The sequence below is a fragment of the Cornus florida genome, unplaced genomic scaffold (assembly GCF_030987335.1).
Source record: "Cornus florida cultivar Cherokee Brave unplaced genomic scaffold, ASM3098733v1 CherokeeBrave_3.0.0_Hap2_Chr05, whole genome shotgun sequence".
Classification (NCBI taxonomy): domain Eukaryota; kingdom Viridiplantae; phylum Streptophyta; class Magnoliopsida; order Cornales; family Cornaceae; genus Cornus; species Cornus florida.
This window is the reverse complement of record NW_026775575.1, coordinates 41,794,938-41,817,093: the sequence shown is the minus strand read 5'-3', so window position 1 is coordinate 41,817,093 and position 22,156 is coordinate 41,794,938. Positions and strand designations below refer to the sequence as shown.

Sequence of the window (22,156 nt, the reverse complement as noted above, 5' to 3'; positions counted from 1 at the left end):
CCATCTGGACCTGGAGCCTTATCACCATTGTAACTCTTTAAAGCCTTCAGCACTTCCTCCTCCGAAAAAGGATTTTCCAGCTCATCTCTCTCCAAGGCAGAAATAGAATCGAAGTGAAGCCCATCTAGACGAGGTCTCCAATGAAGAGGCTCAAAATAAAGTCCTTGATAGAAAGAGACAATAGCACTTCGCACCTCCTCCTCCGAAGACAAAACTGCACCATCCACACACATCCGCCCAATATGATTACTCCTCCTATTAGCATTAGCAGTTCTGTGAAAAAACTTCGTATTACGATCCCCCTCTTTGAGCCATAATGCCCGAGATTTCTGACGCCACGAGATTTCCTCCAAAAGAGCAATCTCCACACATTCTGCCTGGCAAGCTGCTCTTCTACTGCGTTGAGATTCCGAAATAGCACCCTCCCCTTCCAATCGATCAATCTCCGCAATATCAGCCAAAGCCCTATTCTTCCTCCACACCAAGCTCCCAAATACCTCCTTATTCCACCTTTTAAGATTTGTTTTCAAGATCCGAAGCTTTCCGGCAAGGATATGGCTCGATGTACCCACCACCAGATTCTCCTCCCACCAAGAATGGACAAGTTCCTGGAAGTTAACCGCACGAAGCCACATGTTCTCAAATCTGAAAGGAGTACTGCGAGGTCTCAAACCTCCACAATCCAAAACCAAAGGAATGTGATCCGACGTCACCCTAGCCAAAACTGCCTGAACAACATCCGGGAATTTCTCCTCCCATTCACCTGAAATCAAGAATCTATCAATGCGAGAGAGAGTTGGAACTTCCCTTCCGCTGGACCAAGTAAAGGAAGCTCCCTCAAGGGGGAGATCAATAAGCTGGTGGCCATCAATAAAATCAGAAAAGTGCATCATAGCCTGGGTCCATGGGCCAACTGTAGACCTCTCCGCCGGAGATCTAACCACATTAAAGTCACCTGCCATACACCAAGGAAGAGACCACCTCCCCTTCACCCCACTCAACTCCTCCCACAAACCATCCCTCTCAACATCATCAATCGGCCCATACACCCCAGAAAAACCCCAAGTGAAGCCATCCTCCTCCATCACAAAAGCACAAGATAAGGAAAATCTCCCTCTGCAAACATCAACTTTAGTCAGCCATCTCCTATCCCACATAATAAGAACACCTCCTGAAGTCCCAGCAGCATCCAACGCCTCCCATTCAACAAAGCGGTTGCCCCACAGACTTTTCACCACCCGATCAGACAAAGAATCAATCTTTGTTTCTTGAAGACACACCAAGTGCACCCCCCATTTCCTCACTGCCATCTTCACCACCCTGCGCTTGCCCGGATCGTTCAGACCGCGGACATTCCAAGATAAAATTCAAAACTTCATGAGGAAACAATCATCCCCTTCACCCCCCTACCCCTCCCTCCTCCCTTAGCATTACCCCTCTCCTTCTCCCCCCCACTCACTCTATCATAATTCACATCACAACACAAATTTCTAAGCTCCCTTTCCCCTTTTCCCGGAGTCAGGTTCTTCTTCTTCCTACTCCTCCTTCTGGAAAATTGAATCATCTCCCCTTCTCTCCCCTCTGCCGTGGCCTGAAGGATTGCCAAGGCTTGATCACGCTTTCCTTTACATGAGACCCCCAGTAGATCACAAGTAGCCCCAATGTTAGCCTTAACCCAATCCAATCCAGTGTCCTCACCTTCCTGCCTACACACCTTGGTGCCCATCTCCTCTGGATGAACTACAGACGAAGGGTCCACCACCCCCAAATTAGCAAAACCCTCCTCCTCCCACAAAATCATATCCAGAGAACTCCCCTGATCCATTCTGCTCCCATCAGCCATACCTCCCTTGGCCTCCACAGCTTCATCCACAGATGATAACCAGTCCTCTCTAATATCCAACACATCACTCTGTGTAACCGGGACCGAGTTACAGTCAACAGAATGGTCATCGATCGAGAATCTGTGCTTCTGCAGCTCCTTCACCAAAAGAAAAGCTGATTCCTCGCTGAGGGAGATGCGGATATCTTTACCCACGCAAACAGTCACCACATCAGGCACAAGATCCTTCAGACAAGCCACTGTATCACCCTTAAAAGAAGAACACACCCCTTCCGATCCACCCAAACGGAGCTTAGCCTCCCTACCCATCTCCTCCCCTGAAGAGTCAAACCTAGAGGCTGAGGAAAATTCCGAACAAGTCTCGGCGATCACTACAGAGTGTCTATCCACCTCCCTGTCACCAGACAAGCAAACCGTCCCATCCCTTTCTGACGGCCCAACAGTCCCAAACTCCGAGCCAACCGTAGAGATCATCCCTTCCACCAATTCAGCCTCAACAACAGGTGAAAGCAAATGATGCCTCCCAGCAACAATCTCACCCCCTTTCCTATTCAACTCGCAAGAGGGAGTAGAAGCAGAAATAGAAAAAGATGCAGGTTTCCGGGCATGAAAGGAACTCGACATACCTGGGCACGAATGAGACACCTTACGGGCCACCCATTTCTGTTTGTCCTTCCTAGTCCATTTCTTACTGGGAATAATCGGCAAACTCCGAGATGGAACATCCTTCTTAATAGAAACACATTCACCTTTCTCGTCATCTCCCAAAAAACCAGATTGAAGGATTTCAAATCTGTTACCCAATAGTCGATTCTGACAGCACGACCCATGCCGGAAATTCTTTGAGCTAGCCCCAGCCCCTTTTGACACCTTCGAACTCACCTTCACCCAATTCGCCTTCTCCTTTCTCGACCAAACATGTGAGATCGAAACTCTCTGTGACGAAACCAAGTCAAGTTCTGGAATGCCATGACTTTGACCTGCTTCTAAGGATGCAATGGGCTACCCACTGTGGAAGGAAATTGAGAGATGGTTGTTTGGGCCCCATTTAACCAACCTTCCTTTATCCACTCTTGTCTTCACCTGAACCGGTCCAGAGGAACAAAGAGGCCCAGATTGCTTAGATCGTCCATCCCGTTTAACGGACTTAATGACCCGCCTCGGCCCAATGGATGACCTAGGCCCACCCCACGCAAAAGAATCCTTCCCAGTGGCTTTTTAGACCGCTGCATGAGTCCCACGAAATCTAGGCCCAACACCACCCGGCCCAAAAGAAGATGAATTTAAAATATCAAGAGTAGCACGTGACTCGGCACGAGGGAGGGTAGCTGTCATCCACTCAAAACGGTTATCCTTTCTCCTCCAACCACGTGTCCCAGACGAAGCCTTCCCAATTCCACGTGCCTTGGGCGCGTGGCTGTTCACACGTCCCTGACCTTGGGTCTGGTTACTCTGCATCTCCCTCTGATGGAAAACCGGCTTAGCTCCATCCCCACCTCCATGACTGTAAACCGAACGAGAGATGCAAGCCAACGCCTCCGGTGATCCCGAATTACTTTCTCCGAAACATGTCCCAGTCAGCGAGACCATTATCGGATCGATCTCTTCAGAAAGCGAGATTCTGAACGCCCATCTTCCATCCTCCACAACCACACTCGCCGGAATCACTCCACCCCCAGCCACAGTGATCACAATTCTTTCCGTATCACTCATTTCGAAGGCCTCCACATCTCTAAACCCGCTACATGCGTCACCAATGGCAACGAAGAGCTTCTGACACCAAAGGTGCAGCGGCAGACCATACAGAATGACTCGCCGGAAATTGTGCCTCAATCTCAAACCAGAACACCCAACCCTAAAGTACCAGGGGTCAATAAGGAGTTGAGCCTCACCCCAAGATTTCTTGCCCCAATCCAGCACCTTATGAGCCTCCAACACCGACGGGAACCGGAACAACAGAAGTCCGTCCGGCAAAGAATTCACCCTAACTCCTCCCGAAATCAACCAAGTCTTCGTAGCCCAATCTTCAATGTCCTCCAAAGACCCCACCTCTCTATCGAATCTCCCAACCAGACAAGCCCTAAGAACACGTTCTCGAGAGGAAGAACTGTGAGTGTCCACTCTAAACACATGATCCCTCGAGGAAGGAATCCGTTCCACCTCTCCTTTTAGGTCCAGACGAGGTAAAAGAGCAACCTCCAAATAAGACTGCTTCTGACTCTCCAGCACTTTCATTAGCAAATCCACGCAACAGAAACCGAAAACACACAGCCGACAGAGAAAAGGGAAACAAAAAGAAAAATGACACAGGATTTCACCGGAGTTAATGACTCCGGTGACTGGTCGGAGCAGTGGACTCCGGCCGCATCTCTGCCACGACAAACTCTCTCTCGTTCCTTCCTCTCCTTCTCTGATACGTTTGGTCTGTCTTATTTGTTTATTCTTTTGAACAAAAGTCTCAGAAGTTAACAAAGGTTCCCTTCTTGGCTTAAGAATTAGAATAATCAAATTTTTTTTTAAATAATCAGGCTCGAGTTGTGCAACTAGGTGCGCCTGACAAACAGGAGGCGTATCCCAGGCACACACCTAGTAAACATCACTGCGCCTGGGCTGACAACAGGTGCTAGACCAGCGCCTCGCACCTAGGCACACCTAGGCGCACCTTTAACAACACCGGCAGCACTGAATCGGTGCCTTGGAATTGAAATTGGAGGAAATTTAGTTCAAACGCCAATTCAGTGCTCCCAAAGATAGCATCATTGGTTTTGTAATTTCTTATTTAAATAGATTTACTCCAAAAACAATTTCATGCATTCGGCCCATATTTCCATGAATCAAAACATGTATCTATTGTGCCCAAAAAAGAGTGATTATAAGGATGCATGGTTGTGAACCCTAATGAGTGAGTGAGTTATTTAAGAAGAAATTTTATCATTTTGCTCATTAATGTATCTTCTTCATTTTTTTTTTTTTTTGATAAGTAAGCTCATTGATGTACCTTCAAATTTTGATTCTGACCTTGGACATAGGTTCCACCACTAACTAACTAAACAAACTTTTGAAAATGAAACAAAAGTTATAGACTCTGGCTTCTGTTATAAATTTGTCAATGCGAAGTTCCAATTATAACAGTTACCTAATACAACTCTCCTTTTCTGGGCTTACAACCATCTGCAAACTAAAAAGCACAAGACTAGACACAGGATGAGTTTTGAGTTCTATGATACAGTAACATTTAAAAAATACTTGCATATTACATGGCCCAATGCCACAGTTAGAGAAGAGGGAGAAGTAAACAAGAATATTATGCAATTTAAACCTAGCATGCCAAGAAAGTTTCAAGATATACCATTATAAGCTCAAGATGCGAAGGAGTTGATTATTTTTTCCGTACACAAATAGAAAACATATTTCAACTATTTAAAAGAACAAGGAAATGCTAAACTAATACATTACTCACCAATAGGTTCCAGCTCCCTGGGATGTTAGTTCCATACCCTGGGATCCAACATCGTCCTCCACTATCTTGCTAAGACCAAAGTCAGTCACTTTGGCAACACCAAGTTCATCAAACAGAACATTCCCGGGCTTCAAATCATAATGGATAATCTTATGTGTTCTTTTATTCAAGTATACAAGGCCTTGAAATATTTGAACAATAATGATCCTAGCTTCTCTCTCCGGTAGTATAGGTGTTGCTTTAAGCACAGCATCAAGGTCTTTACCTGAGGGGAAAAAAAGGGATTTAAAGGTAACGAATTAAAGTGGAAATATTATAAAACAATTCCAAAGCAATAATATCATAAAACAATTCATCATTTTCCAATCAATGTAAAGGTAATCACTTCCAATGCATGGTTTGTTTGTTGGTGCAAAAATATTTCCCTAAGTTTGAATGTATGGTTTGGTTGTTGGTGCAAAAAAATAATTAAAAAAAAACCTATACAAACAAAATAAATTTATATGATTGATAAAATAGATGAGAAGGTACAAATACCACTACAATACTCTAAGACAGTGCAGAATGTATTTTGGTCAATCTCGAAAATGTCCCAAAGCCGCACAATGTGACGGTGCACCAAGGTCTTGTGAATGTTGTATTCCCGGATTGCATGTCGTATGTAACTTTGCTTCTTTTCTTCACTCCACTGAGCATTCAAACCATGAAGCTTACATGCAACGTATCTATGCTCCACCAAGTCATAAGCCTGCCATTTCTTACTTCAAATCATTGCAAGAAGGTGTATTCTCCCAATTGCCAATCTAGGCAAAGGAAAAATCTAGAATATTGATTCAACAAATGGAGCCTTTTGGCTTATTACACGTGCAAGGGAAAATATTTCATTAATCAAAACAGACTATAATTGCCAAAGGTCTGACCTTGTAAACCTCGCTAAATCCTCCTTTTCCAAGAAGGTTTAAGAGAGCATATCGGTGACTCAAAATTTGAAAATTGTTAAAACGTGAACCATCCTCATCTCGTATGCGTTTCATTTCACGTATAAGTCTTCCCTTTTCAAGTTCATATCGGTCCCTCTCACGAATTAAAGCCTCTTCTTCCTAGAGGAAATCCACAATAGCATAAGAACATGTGAAGGATCATAATGCAGTTATAGTAAGAAGGAAACTTACACGCTTGATGCTGGCTAGACGTGATTTATAGATTTCATCCTGTATGAGAATATCTTCTTCCTGAACACCTATTTCTGTGTCAATTCCATCGCCTTTATCTTAAAGGAATAATCAAAACCATTAGTACTCAGAACTTCACTAAATTGACAAAAAGAACAGGTATGATGACTACGAGAGGGAAAGGTATAGTGACAGACATTTCTTCTTAGATCAATACATCAACATTCACATGGATGATGAGGATCTGAAATACTTGAATGCAGTTCCATGCAAAAAGCAACTACTTAACCAAATCGGTTGAAAAAATGAACTGACACAGTTTGTTACCATTTTGTTAGCACACCAACTCACCAAGACAGACAGCCAGTCAGGGCAGTCTAACTGGATCAGTACTTAATCCAGGCTGAGTTTGCACACAATTGGAGAAAAAATTGCTTCAGAAAGGAGGACAAAAATAATGTAATACAACCAATCTAAGTGAGTTCTAGCATCCTAGATTGTAAGGAGGACATATAAAAGCAAGCATGATCACATGTGCTTGGGTGCCCAAATTAAAATATAACAAAAATAAAGAAAAAAGGAACAGCATTAGCACTAGCTTGTAACAAATCAAAGATAGTTTTTGCCCGAGGAGACTGAAGGGAGCCTCCTCAACTAGCCCAGTTGTACTGCAACATGATTGAGTGGGCTCTTAACATACACCGAAACAATTTAGAATTGGGCAAACAAAGTTCAAAAGTAGCATGAAAATAAAAATAGTAAATATATGAAGATCTTTTTAAAAATACACACACACACAGATACTCATATATACATATATATATATGAAGATAAAAACTTTAAAAAGGAAAACAAAAAAGAAATTTTACCAGATTGTCGTTTCTTCAACGATTTCCGCTGACGCTCAACAGCTTCCTTCATTTCTAACAAATGCCTCTAGAAGAAAAAAAAAAAACAATTACATCAATGTAGATTCCTCCCAAGATGTTTTCAGGTTGGATTCATTTTTAAGACAGAACTCAGAATAGCACAAAGGGCCCATTCCACAAATCACAAGACATGGCACATCATAGCTAAAAGAAGTAACGGGTTGCAAAAGCCATAACAAGAGATTATGGAGTTTACAAAACAGTATTAATGTCACAGGAAATAATGTTACCAATTCTCTAACAGAATTGAAGAACTCTAACACAGATATCCCTTCCATTAACAAGTACTGAAAAAAGTTCTCACTCAAAATACAGCAAAGATCAGTGGAAGGCAATGTGATACAATGGGGAGAAGAAATTTTCTCCTTTTTTTCGTCTTTTTTTTTTTTGGTTCCCCTTTTTTTGATTGAAATACTTAGTATAACAAAGGTAAGCATAAACATAAATGAGAACTATGTTATAACCAATCAGATTCAGAGTTCTTTAAGTATAATAAATGTAAAAGCTTTGCCTTTTCTCACAAGCAAATCAAAGAAGCCATAGAGAAGAACTAATGGACAGCCCGAACTTGACAATACAAGGCTCAACAGATACAGGAATATGACATAATTAGTCTTCCAATGTCTGAGGTTCATGATAATGTTAGGAAAGACTTCAGAAGATGTGGGGGTTCTTTATTGTGATGAAGCTACAAGTATCAAGGGTGATACCAAAACACAAACTTTGAGTGACCCGGATAGAAGCCCCAGGAAGGAAGGAGGAGGAGTAGAAGACTAGCCAATGAGAGCTGTGATGAAAGTAGGGATGTATTTGGCCTTGTCTGATGTTTTAAGGTTGTTCATTCTTAGATTCATGCATGCATGAGAGCCCTATTTATAGCCTCAGACAATTGCCTTGCCCTCGAGACTCATCTTGGAGCTCGAGCCTATCTCGCTAGGCAATCATGAGTCTCCTAGGTCTCATAGGGTTACAATGGTCTATTAGCTTGTGGAGATGCTCTTTAGCATTAAATGCACCGATCCCCTCCAAAGCGAAGGTAGCTGAGCGCATTAAATGCAATTGGAAGTGTCTTAGTCGAGGCACGTGATTTCATCATCTCATTGGCTAGGTCTAGCTAAGGCGAGCTCTAACTTCTCATCCTCCAAACCAAAGGTCCTTCTAGATCCCAAGTGAAGATTTGCAAGCCCTTGAGACCATCCTACCTTGGTCTCATTCTGGTGCGCTGCGTTTCTAGGTGTTATTCTCAAGCGCCTCTAGTAAGGCTTTGCTCTCAAACTCGTAATGTGGTCATGCGGTCTCTCTCGAGGTACCTTGTCAAGGTTTCCTTAAGCTCGACCTGTATCACACCGGCGTGGGCTCAAGGTCCATGTGGGTGACACGTGGACCTATGGGAATCTATTCCCTACATTTAGTTCCCTTGCGCGCATGCTTGTCCTGTTTGGGAGGGGGCGTGTGCATAGAGAAGGATCATGTACCGAGGGTTTCCAGCAGACATGATGGTTCAATTAATGTTGTCGTTTCAAGTGTGATTGAAAGTGTGCATAGTGATAGCCCATCATTAGGCGTCGCTTCGCGTACCATCGTGGTGGGTTATAAAAGTCGGGAAAGCCCCATGTGCATGGGTTGTTTGTGAGAATATTACATGCATAAGTGAGAAGAAAATGGTTATAATCTATAGGCAAAGTGAGTTGAGTTATAAGAGAACCGAAGTTAGTGAAGGTCGTCTGCCATTGTTAGAGCGTTCCAAAGCTTGAAAGAAACAACTGCAATGCCGCCCAGAAGAGAACTAAGCAAGAGAGATGAGCCACTGCCGCTTGTGATGCCGGATACCGAGTGGTATAGAGCCCCCTTTTTGGGGATACTAACATCTTTTGGTATCAATAGTATCGATCAAGAGTGTATGTAGGGGAGGGTGAGCCTTCCAAGGTGATGGAGGTGATGGAAGCCGAAGGGGACATTGGGGTTGAGCCGCTAGTGCCGCCATCTGACTGTGCTTCGTTTGAATATTGAGCAATGGCGTATTCCCTTCTTCTTTATTGATTTGCTGGGGCATCATAGCCCAAGTTATGTATGGGACGAATGGAAAGATAACATTATGACATCGCCGAAAATGGTGGGCCGTTTAGACGCCACAAGGGTTTTAGATCCGATTTGTCTGTTTTGGAATATGACGATCCCTAGAGATCATGATGTTGTAGAGTTGCTGGTGTTGAGATGGAGCACCTCTACTAATACTTTTGTTACCGCGTGGGACGAAATAACTCCTCAAAGATGTCTGTCAATTGCATGAGCTGAGTTGAGAAGGCAACAAGAATCCAGCTTCGCTCGCGCTTGATGACGATGAGCGGAATATCGCGAATAACCTGCGATGGCCATTGAGGAGGCAAAGACCTATGGCTCGAAATTTGGTAAGGGTGGCGTCAAGCTGTCACAATGCAGTGAAGAAGGGAGTGCCAAATGTGCGGCATTGAAGGCTTGACGGCAAATGGCTAGGTCGGGATGTCAAGCTTGTTGCATATCTTCTTTGTTGGCTTGCGAGATTCATTCTTGATGGCACACCCAAGGATACCATGCATGGACGGCTAGTCGAGATGGCAGTAAATTCTAGTGGGGTGCCCTTGCATTTTGCCCCACAATTTTTGGGGTCATTGTATCATAGGCTGGATATGATTGTGACAGACTCCATTCGCTTTGTGGGACGCTATTTGATTCACTCGTATGCATTGAGCTTGTTTCTACAAATCTTTTTGTATGAGAGGTTTCCTATTTATGCACCGCAGCCTCGAAGAATGCCAGCAAATCTTGTGTTGTGAGCCTTTCGATGGCTTGGTGGGGCCCCTCGTGTGGGCTTAACTCATGCGATAGACCTCAATCATGAGTTTGTGTGGCGCGCCTTTACAATTCCTATTCCAAGGGCTGGGTTATTTATCTATGTACTTTCATGGGGATGGTTTGATGGAAGGTGGTGCTAAGGAAATATCATACGAACACCTTATTTTCTTAGACTTTGTCCCACTGGGCCCGCTGCCGGCGCTCCTGGAGAACTCGACCTCGGTGGAGGTATATAACCCAAGGTAGTTGGACGCCAGTTTGGGTATGATCAAAAGGTTCCTCGAGCTCAGAATGTTGTGCAAGAACCAGGGAGTTACCGTAGTAGTTTTCTACGATTTATTGATACAAATTTCAATATTCTGACCGAGGGGCTAAATCAATGGTTTGTTCCTTTGCGACGAAGGTGAGGCGATTGGCACTCGAGGCCTTTAAGAATTTTTGTGATACTCACAGAGAGGGCTCCTGCACGCGCAGTGTGGGCAGGCGATTTGTCTTTGAGGTTGCCCCGAGAGGGGGATCGAGGAGGCTTTTCTCGGTTTGTGCCTCTCGATATCCAAGCCGTTGTTGAGGAGGGAGAAGTGCTCGAAGCAGAAGAGACAAAGGGAAATGAACAAGTAAGGGTGCTCGAAGGTGGAACTGTCGAGGTAAGGGCCCCTGTGATTGAAGTGCAAGGTGGCGCGAGCTCTTCGCGCACAAGAAAAGGTCCTGCTACCCGCTCTTCTACTTGAGCGAAGGCGAGCAGAGTTGATGAAGAGCTTAGGGAACTGCTTATGTAACCACCAATACCTTAATTGAGGTGCCGCCTCGTGAGAGGGTTATAGGGACCCGGGCCCCGTTGCTAGAGGAAGTGGTGGTGAGCTCTAAAGGGAACTTGGTGAATATGGCTCGATGGAACCATTGCTATCAACAGGGAGGAGGGAAGTAAGAAGGTGCTTGGCCGCTTTGAGAGAGAAATTCTGGGAGGTGAGTTTTATAATGTTCCTGTGTAACGGCTCTCACCCTACCCAGACACAATATTATCCGTTTTTTACTCCCCCGGACAAGAGACTTTCTAGGAGATCACCCATCCTGGTACTACTCCAGGTTAAGCACGCTCAACTTTGGAGTTCAGATAGATTCACGGTCATCACGGCTTTAAAATGCGTTGTGTCATAGAAGGGTGATAAACCTACATATGGCACTTCAACTTTCCACACCTAGGTGATGTGAGACTTGTGAGCACACGTAGCTCATACTAGAGCCTTGCCTCTCACAAGCCTGCTCCCGCCCACCGAACCTCACATCATGCCTTTGATTTTTCAAGAGTCCTGCAATCTTTTGACTATGCTCGGGACGGGCTAATGTGGCCAGTCGAGGCTATGTCTCGCGTTGTCACAGGCTAATAGCTACTAATGTTATCTCTGGGCAGGTGATGAGTCATTGGGACTTGGCGAGGAGGGAGAGGGTGAGTCGCCAAACTTAGAGCCATATTGTCTTGGTGCCATAGAGCCAGTAATAGCGGCACATGTGGTTCCCGGAGAAACAATGGTGGATGCTATTCAACCTTCTGAGGTTGATGTTACAAGTGCACCAATGGAGGAAGCATCCCGTGTTATGGTGGAGCTCGATTTTGTTAACGAGCAAAAGACAACCCAAGACACAATAGAAGTGGAGGGGGACCCAACACCGAGTTAGCGAAGGGAGTACTTCTCAGGAAGAGCCTATAGAAGTTGTGAGAGAAGATGAATTAGCAATGGCCATCACAGAATCTTTCATTCCACCCAGTCTGGCTCGAGTAGCCATTACTGTATCCTCAACGGGATGGGGTGTGAAGAATAAGCGATTTCAAGATTGAAAAGAATCTGTATATTGCCGTACAAAGAATGGTTTACAATGCTTTAGTTAAATAGGAAATACAATGAGCTAAAAAAAGGAAACTAACAGGCTGTAACAGGAAACTACATGATGTGACTACAGGCTGTACACTAACAGAAATCTTAGTCATTGACTATCTATATTTACACGCCTATCATATCCCCTAAAATCTGGTCTTATTAAAACCAAATATCTCTTTTTCAACACTCCCCCTCAAGCTGGCTTGTAGATGTCTTCCATAGCTAGCTTGCTTCTTAAAACTTCAAACTGTCTCTTATGTAGTCCTTTGGTAAGGATGTCTGCAGCTTTTTCAGTAGTAGAGACAAAATGAATGCAAATCATACCATAGTCAAGCTTTTCCTTGATAAAGTGTTTGTCAACTTCCACATGTTTGGTTCTGTCGTGGAGGACTGGATTATGAGCAATTGAAATGGTAGCCTTGTTGTCACAGTAGACTCTCATTGGAGGAGAAACAATAACCTTCAAATCTTCAAGGAGTCTTTTTAACCACATAGCTTCGCAAATCCCATGGGCAAGTGCTCTGAACTCGACTTCTGCACTACTCCTCGCTACTACATTTTGTTTCTTGCTTCGCCACGTGACTAAGTTTCCTCCAACGAAGGTGCAATATCCTGAGGTAGATCGTCTATCAACTATACTGCCTGCCCAATCAGCATTTGTGTACACCTTCACTTGCAAATGACCTTGTTTCTTGAACATAAGTCCTTTACTTGGTGAGCCCTTTAAGTACCTCAGAATCCTATACACTGCTTCAAAGTGTTCCTGTCCAGGAGAGTGAATGAACTGACTCACCATACTGACTGCAAATGCTATATCTAGGCGTGTGTGAGATAAGAAATTAGTTTTCCCACAAATCTCTGATATCTTTGACGATCAACCATATTCTCAGGTTTGGCAGCTTCTAACTTCAGGTTGACTTCAATTGGAGTGTCAGAGGCCTTACACCCGAGTAGTCCTGTCTCATTAAGCAAATCAAGTACATATTTTCGTTGATTCACGAAAATTCCTTCTCTTGACTTGGCAAATTCCATTCCAAGGAAGTATTTTAATGCTCCCAGATCTTTGACTTCAAAATCTTTAGCAAGTTTCTTCTTCAGTCTGGTCAACTCGTCAATGTCATCACCTGTCAAAATTATATCATCCACATACACAATTAAAATGGCAATTTTCCCTTCCTCACCGTGTTTGTAGAACATGGTATAGTCTGCCTAACTCTGATGATACCCATGACTCTTCACAGCCTTTCCAAAGCATTCAGACCACGCTCTTGGAGACTGTTTCAAACCGTACAGGGATTTTTTGAGTTTACAGACTTTGCTCTGACCGTGTTTTTCTTCGAACCCAAGTGGCAAGCTCATAAACACTTCTTCTTCCAAGTCTCCATTTAAAAAAGCATTTTTTATATCCAACTGTAATGGCCAGTTAGAATTGATTGCCAACGACAATAAGACTCGGATAGAATTTATTTTTGCTACAGGAGCAAACGTCTCTTGGTAATCAATGCCGTACATTTGCGTAAAACCTTTCGCCACAAGTCTTGCCTTGTACCTTTCCACACTACCATCAGCTTTACACTTAATAGTGAAAACCCATTTACACCCAACAGTTTTCTTTTCTTTGGGCAAGTCAACTATCTCCCACGTTCCATTCCTTTAAGAGCATTCATCTCCTCTAACACTACTGATTTCCAATTCGGATCATCTAATGCTTCCTGAATGTTTATTGGAACAAACAAGTGAGAAATATTTGAAGTAAAGGCCCTATGTTTATGGGAAAGTTTATCATAAGACAAGTATTTGGCAATGGGATGCTGGGTACAGGTTCGGATTCCTTTTCTAACAGCTATAGGGATATCAAGGTCTACAGGAACTTGGCTAGGTGACTCTGTACGATCAGAAATAGTAGGGACAACTGTAGACAAGTTAGGATTTAGAGTACCATGAGTGTTCAGGGAGTCATTGCTCGGGACCTCTGATTGGCCTTGCTCAGGTACAATAGTAGGCTCTCTACTATTTTGATGAGTCTTTTTCTTGTTATAAACCAGAAGCTCAGGATTCGGTTTTTTTTGAACCATTGGTAGGATTTCTCCCCCTGTTGGAGATACAGTAAGGCTCGGCAAATTAGGACTACGAGGCCCCAGGTTTCCTGATTCTAGATTATCATTTCCCTGTTTAAAAAGATCAGTGTTCGGAGTAATAGAGTGTGAGACAATAGTTTTAGGTAAGGGAATACTAGTAGAAATCTCCCAAAAAATTTCTTCACTCTCTTTTTCCCCCTGAAGAAAAGTTTTCTGAAAATAAGGATGATTTTCTAGAAAAAGACATCCATACTGATAAACATTTTTTTTGTTTTCGGATTGAAGCATTTGTACCCCTTTTTATTCGGGGCATGCCCAACAAATACACATTTTTCAGCCCGAGGATCCAATTTAGACCGAAGTCTACTAGGTAAATGGACAAAGACAATGCACCCAAATACTTTCAAAGGCAGGTTGGAATAAATCCGAGTTTCAGGAAAAAGATTTTTTAAGGCTTTCAAGGGGTGTAAAATAGTTAAGAACACGAGTAGGCATCCTGTTAATCAAATATGTTACTGTTAAATCGGCTTCACCCCGCAAATACTTAGGAACATTCATTGAAAACATGATGGCACAAGAAACTTCAAGTAAATGTTTATTCTTTCTTTCAGCAATTCCTTTTTGTTGGGGCATGTCAACACAAGTGGATTGGTGAAAAATTCCTTTTTTCTGTTAAAAAACTTCCTAAAACTTCATTAAAGTATTCGGTGCCGTTATCAGTATGAAGAATGCCAATTTTTGTTTGAAATTGATTTTCAATCATCATATAAAAATCCTTGAATAAATTTTCAACCTCAGATTTTTCATTCATTAAATACACCCAACACAAACGTGTATGATCATCAATAAAAGTCACAAACCATTTTTTTCCAGAAAGAGTTGTGATCCTAGAAGGGCTCCAAACATCGCTATGGATTAAATAAAATGGTTTTGATCTTTGGTAAGGTTTGGGAGAATACGTAGTACGATGACTCTTTGATAAAAAACAATTCTCACAATAAAAAGATGAACAATCCAATCCTTTAAACAAAGTAGGAAATAATTTTTTAAGATAAGGGAAACTAGGATGCCCTAGTCTAAAATGCCATAGCATTATTTGTTCTCTAACAGGGATAGAACAAAAACTACTCAGACCTTGAGCCTTTTTATTACTTGAAATATCATCTTCAAAATAGTAGAGACCATCTATCATCTTAGCACTGCCAATCGTCTTCCCCAAGCTCTGGTCCTGAAATTCACAATAGGATTCAAAAAAGATAACACGACAATTAGAGTCTTTGGACAATTTACTAACTGATAAAAGGTTACAAGCAAGCTTAGGGACATGAAGGACAGACTTAAGATCAATAATTTTTGAAAGTTTTACCAAACCTTTGCCTACAATAGGAGAATAAGAACCATCGGCTATTCTGATTTTTTCAGAGCCAGATCAGGGTGAATAAGTTTCAAATAAATGAGAAAAACTTGTCATATGGTCGAAAGCCCCTGAGTCAATGATCCATGGGGTAACACTAGAATTTGAACGACAAGATAAGGCCTTCGGGTTGTTACCTGTTTGAGCAAGAGAAGCATTAGGAGTACCAAACGAGGAATTGAATTTCAGCAATTTTAGAAGATGATCCATCTGTTCTTTGCTGAAGGGGAGTGCCTCGGCTTCATAAGCTGATGGGGCTCGGTTGAATCTGCCTTCCTGGTTGAATCTGCCTTCCTGCTTACTCTTCCAATTCGCTGGTTTACCATGAATTTTCCAGTAGGTTTCACGGGTATGGCGAGGCTTGTTGCAGTGGTCACACCAAAGACGAGGCTTTTCATCAGTTTTCTGCCAATATTCGCTTCAGATGCGACCAAGGCAAAGGTCTCAATAGCACCATTTGATAACTTTTTTCCAAGCATGACCAGCCTGCGACTTTCCTCTCTTCGAACCTCGGAGAAGACTTCACCGATTAAAGACAGGGGCTGTCGTCCAAGTATTCTGCCTCTCACTTCATCAAACTCGACATTGAGTCCTATGAGAAACTTGAAGATGCGGTTGTCTTCCACCTTCTTTTTATAATGGTTGCAATCTTCAAGCGATTTCCACTCATAATCGCTGAACAAATCAAGTCCTGCCACAAACGTTTTAGAGAGTTGAAATATTTTAAAACACTGTTATCTCCTTGACGAATCTCTTCGAGTTTCACCGTTAGTTCAGACTTGAGACTGATTTCCCAGGTCTGAATACATCTGGTTGACATTATCCCAGAGTTCTTTTGTTGTGTCGTAACACATATAATTAGAACTGATGTCCTCCTCCATAGAATTCACCAACCAGATCATCACCATCGAATTCTCTGCATCCCAGGTCGAGTAGGATGGATCTTCAGGTTTCGGTTCCTTCTTTTCTCCTGTCAAGTAGCCGATTTTGCCTCTACCTCGGATGTACATCCGCACGGACTGGGGCAAAGGAAGTTTTCACCGTTCAGCCGAATTGTGGTAATTTGGACCGAGTGTGTCTGAGAGTTTTGGACTTGGGACTCAAAGGTCTTGGTCTTGGACTCAGGTACGTCATCAAACATGGTGATTAGGGTTGTTTGGAAAAAAAAAAAAAAAAAAAGAGAGACGGCTAGGGGTTTTTTTTCCAGAAGAATCGGTAAGATGCTCTGATACCAAATAAGCGATTTCAAGATTGAAAAGAATCTGTATATTGCCGTACAAAGAATGGCTTACAATGCTTTAGTTAAATAAAAAATACAAGGAGCTAAAAAAAGGAAACTAACAGGATGTAACAGGAAACTACAGGCTGTGACTACAGGCTGTACACTAACAGAATTTCCTAATCTTAGTCATTGACTATCTATATTTACACGCCTATCATATCCCCTAAAATCTGGTCTTATTAAAACCAAATATCTCTTTTTCAACATTAAGACATCTACTATTACAGCTAGAGGTGGGGAGACGCGAGGAATAGTTGTGCAAACAGAGGAAGTATTGAGATTTGTGGTAGCTGCTACTGGGGGAGTCTGTGATACTCTTTTTGGGGAAGTCATGCAGACAATGGGTACCTTTATGGGGTACTGATTCCAACTGCCTTCATCCCTTTGCTAGAGGATGCGCTGCAAAGTCGTTGAGACATAGTGCTTGCCTTATCGGTGCGGCATCTGTTACTTCGTCATGGTGCATATGAGCTTCTGGGTCGAATCCTGCAGGCATTTACAGAGATTACTAATGGAGATGCCTCAGTGATTCTTTAAAATGAGGTCAAAGTTATTGTTGAGGACCTACGCTACTTGAAGGTAGAGTTGGGCTGGCTAGTGAGGAGACTAGCTATTGCCGAGCGTCGTCTACAAGCGGCACCAAGAGCACTGAAACCAGATGCTCGTATAGGCGAGGCCAGAGCCAAGCTAAAAGAGATGGAGGATGAGCGAGCGATGATGCAAGCTGTAATGGCAAAGGCAGAGGATGACCTGAGCCTTCTATCAACCTGACGAGGGTAGTGTATGGGATGTGTTGTCCCTTGACTGCTAGATTTTCTCAACAAATGTTTTTGTTTACTTTGTTTGTGTTTGCCCAACAATTCAGGCTACATTTTGTAATGTAAACATTGCTTCGGTAATGTGCAAGACTTTCAGTTTACATTGTGAGCAGTTTACTTTTTATGATGCACTTTTCATGCCAAAATTTTCTAAGTTATGAAATGAGAGCATTCGTTGAATCACCAAAATTTTTGAGTGTGAGAACTTGAGAAAAGTTTGGGGAATGGCCTAGTGGCCTTTAAGAGAATGTCTATATTTTTCAAACTTTCTAAGAACGAACTCGAGAAAGGTATTAAATGAGAGCATTAGTTGAACCGCCAAATTTTCTAAGTGTGAGAACTCGAGAAAAGTTTGGGGAATGGCCTGGTGGCCTTTGACAGAATGTCTATATTTTTCAAACATTCTAACTAAGAACATGAGAAAGTTTTGGAGTTGTATTGTCAAGAGATCGTGGGTGGAGTTTCTGATTCCTAGGTGTGGGTCCCCACATCTCAGGGGCACTTTGTTGTTCGGTCTTTCTATAGATATCTCATGGGGTGCCATAGGTTTCTTTTCCGTGGAAGGCGGTTTGGCAATCCAAAGCCCTTTTGAAGGTGGCTCAACACATGTTTTGTTTACTTCGTTTGTGTTTGCCCAGCTATTCAGGCTATATTTTGTAATGTAAGCATTGCTTTGGTAATGTGCATGACTTTCAGTTTACATTGTGAGCAGTTTACTTTTTGTGATGCATTTTTCTTGCCAAAATTTTGTAAGTGTGAGAACTCAAGAAAAGTTTGGATAATGGCCTAGTGGCCTTCGAGCTAATGTTTGTATTTTTCAAACTTTCTATGTAAGAACTCAAGAAAGGTATGAAATGAGAACATTTGTTGAACCGCCAAATTTTTAAGCGTGAGAACTCGAAAAGTTAGGGGAATGGCCTGGTGGCCTTTGAGAGAATGTCTATATTTTTTAAACTTTCTAAGTAAGAACTCGAGAAAGGTATTAAATGAGAGCATTCGTTGAACCGCCAAATTTTCCGTGAGACCTCAAGAAGAGTTTGGGGAATGGCCTCGTGGCCTTTGCGCGAATGTCTATATTTTTCAAACTTTATAAGTAATAACTTGAGAAAGGTACGAAATGAGAGCATTCGTTGAACCGCCAAATTTTTTAGGTGTAAGAACTAGAGAAAAGTTTGGGGAATGGCCTAGTGGCCTTTGAGAGAATTTCTCTATTTTTAAAACTCTCTAAGTAAAGAACTCAAGAAAGTTTTGAAGGAGTTGTATCGTGAGAAGATCGTGCAAGGAGTTTCTGATTCCTAGGTGTGGGTCCCCGCATCTCAGGGGCGCTTTGATGTTCGGTCCTTCTATCGATGACTTATTGGGGTGCCAAGGGTTTCTTTTCCAGGGAAGGCAGTTTAGCGATTCAAAGCCCTTTGAAGGTGGCTTTCTTTGCGTGGACATTTGTCTTGGGGAAGATCTTAACCCAGGATAATTTGAAGAGAAGAAATCAGGTTGTGGTCAATTGTTGTTCCATGTGTCTCAAAGGAGGACACGGTTGACCACCTCCTTTTGCATTGTCACGTCGCCAGGGACTATTGGAACCTGATGTTAGGTTTGTTCGGACTTCAGTGGGTTATGCCCAGGTCTTCCAGAGGTTTTGTTGAGGCCTAGAGAAGGAATATAGTGGGGGCCTAAGTCCCGAATGTGTGGAGGACTAAGCCTTCGTGCGTCTGGTGGTGTTTATGGCTTTAAAGAAACAAAAGGTCTTTTGAGGAAAAGGAGACTACATGGTGCACAAACTACAAAGGCAATTATTAGAACTTCCTTGACTATCTACTCACTTGAACTTGAGAAATAATCTAAACATGGGAATTACTTTACATCCTCTCTGATTAACTACTTCATCTTAAGCCATAAATTTTAGTTTCATGATATATTAAGTAAAAAATGAGGCAACTGAAGACAAAGTCAATAGTCTATAACAAAATAGACAAGAACATACAAGATGAGCACTGAGGTCCTTCAGAGTCTGACCATCTTCCCATGTCTCAGAAATGACAGTTCCAGCTCTACAATTCAAAAAAATAAAATAAAATTATTCAAACATAAATTAATGGAAAGCAAAATATTTTCCCCCTTTTTCCGATAATTACTGAATCACACCCATAATTCAATCTCCACTTTGGAGTGGCAGGAGACAGCACTTGGGGAACTGTACGTACATATTAACAGATCAGTTGACTATACAGCAAAGAATAACGTACAGCATTCTTTGGATACATAATTGCGATCGACAAAATCAGAAACCTTCATTAAGACAAAAAAATCCCAGCGAGACACATTTGTGCCAGATTCTACCCCAACAGACTTCCGGGAATCTGTCTCATATAGCTTGGCAAGGAAGTTTTGAGTAATGGGTACAGGACCCTTTACATGTAAGACTTATTGCATACCCAATTTAGTCAACAAGTTGCAGAAGCTTTTACTTGAGGGGTGTGCTCCTGCCCAATGAATATTGCTTATTCTAGTCTTTATCTGTGGTGGTATAAAACACTTATAAAAAATAAAGTAAAATAAAATCTTTGGTGGTATAAAACACTTATAAAAAAATAAATAAAATAAAATGATGTAGTACATGTGAACAGTGCATGAACAGTGTTTTCCAGAGTGTTTGCTAATTTCCTTTTTCATACTGTTTTAATAACCTAATAGCTAAGAGTCTGTTTTAGGAAGTTTTCATTGTTTTACTTTCCTAAATAGTTTAGTGTCAGTTTTAGGAAGTTTTCATTGTCTGTTTTAGAAAGTTTTCATTGTTTTAATTTCCTTAATAGTTTAAGACTTGCTTAGCCCTTTACTACAAAATGCTACTAAATCCATTAAGACAAATCCAATTGGTTTAATGCTTGTATAATGTCTCAAATGCATTAAAAAAAAAAAAAAAAAAAAAAAAAAAAAAAAAAAAAAAAAAAACACTTTTAAAGCTGAAAAAATAAGATGCCTCATACTGCCGAAAATTCTGGAGTGAAATCACTGAATAGGATTCATGCAGCTTCTTTAAGTTGAGTTGAATAATGATGAATACTTTTTGTCCTATCTTTTGATGATTTGTTCCAATATGGTTATAGATTTTTTATAAGAAAAAGTTTGAGAGGGCACAACCAGAGAGGGCACAACCAGTTTGAAATTAATATGTTACCAATATGACCATAGTGGATGATTTCTCTGGTTATGGATGGTACTAACTCATATGAATTTTCTTTTTCAAAAGAAATTGTAATTTGATATGATGCCGTGCAATTTATACTACAGTCTGGATATGATGCCGTGCAATTTATACTAAGGAATTCCTCTCGGATTTTCTCCGGAGCACCAAATAGGAGAGATGGCATGTTTCTATCTTTATTCTTTGGAGAGACCATTCATCATAGCATACTCGGTGTCACTTTTTGTTCTTTATATTTTGGGCACCAAAAGGGATAATAAAGTTTCCATTCTACGCATCTCTTGCTGAATAACAAAATGAATGGATGAGATACCTGATTACACCCACATTGCCAAGTCTCAGAGAATCCTGCCGTACTTTAGCCCTTGCTTCTTGTCTCTCAGCTTTTGAAACAGATATCAAAAGGTCAGATAATACTTTCATTCTCTGCATCAAAGAATATAACTGTCAGAACAATGAACCAACCAAAATCCTACTGCACATCATATTTTAAGAAAGCAAACAACAAGTACCAACTTTCCTGAATATCAAATTATCAGGCACATAAATGGAAAGTCCAATAGCAAATTGAAGGATAACAATTATAATACTAAGAGAGAAACAACTACATATTAGTCTAAACTGATGGATGTGCCTCATGTTATAGCTACTCTATGACAGCTGGTGCATTCACACTCCATAATATCTTTGACATCTTTCCCTTAACAACTTCATAGAGAACAGCTTGGACATCGAGGAATGTGATGAAGAAAATGTTACCCATTCAGCACCACCCAGAAAAAGTTCTGGATCCAAATTAACATCCTAACAGGAACCAAGCTGCTTTAGGTATGCATCCAAACAAAGGCTCTTGTACACATAGAAGCCACTTTTGAGTGACCTTTTATTTTATATGGAGATTAGTATGCCACTTTGCTATAACCGTACTACAAGGAAAATATACCATGTCTTTCAGCCATATACTTTGATAAGTAGTTAAGAGTTGAAAAACTAGGATCTCCGAAGTAAAGAAGTTATGAAAGAGAAGGAAAGGCTTTAGTACTCCATGGATGTACTCTCTTTCCTAGGGTAGTGCTTTGTTAGAGGGTATGCCCTGTCTTTACAGTGTACTCGATTACTATATCTTTGGACTAAAATTACCATCTCATTCATTAAAAAAAACAAAAACAAAAACAAAAAAGCGTCAGAGAACAAACCTTCGGCTTCATTTGCTGTTCGTGATCTTTGAGGTCCTTCAGTTCCTGCGAAATGA

The 22,156-nt window shown here is 41.7% G+C and overlaps 1 protein-coding gene across 2 annotated transcripts in view; it reads right to left on the bottom strand.

Moving 5' to 3' along the window:
• LOC132306359 (serine/threonine-protein kinase TOUSLED) overlaps positions 1–22,156 on the bottom strand; it is a 51,578-nt gene that overhangs the window by 6,012 nt on the left and 23,410 nt on the right. For both annotated transcript variants that reach the window (XM_059803722.1, XM_059803723.1), the window contains 8 exons: positions 22,101–22,145; positions 21,218–21,330; positions 19,684–19,750; positions 7,345–7,411; positions 6,476–6,573; positions 6,224–6,403; positions 5,841–6,051; positions 5,304–5,568 (listed from right to left, as the gene is read on the bottom strand). In XM_059803722.1, the coding sequence (XP_059659705.1) occupies positions 5,304–5,568; positions 5,841–6,051; positions 6,224–6,403; positions 6,476–6,573; positions 7,345–7,411; positions 19,684–19,750; positions 21,218–21,330; positions 22,101–22,145 (1,046 nt within the window). The remainder of the gene's footprint in view (positions 1–5,303; positions 5,569–5,840; positions 6,052–6,223; positions 6,404–6,475; positions 6,574–7,344; positions 7,412–19,683; positions 19,751–21,217; positions 21,331–22,100; positions 22,146–22,156) is intronic.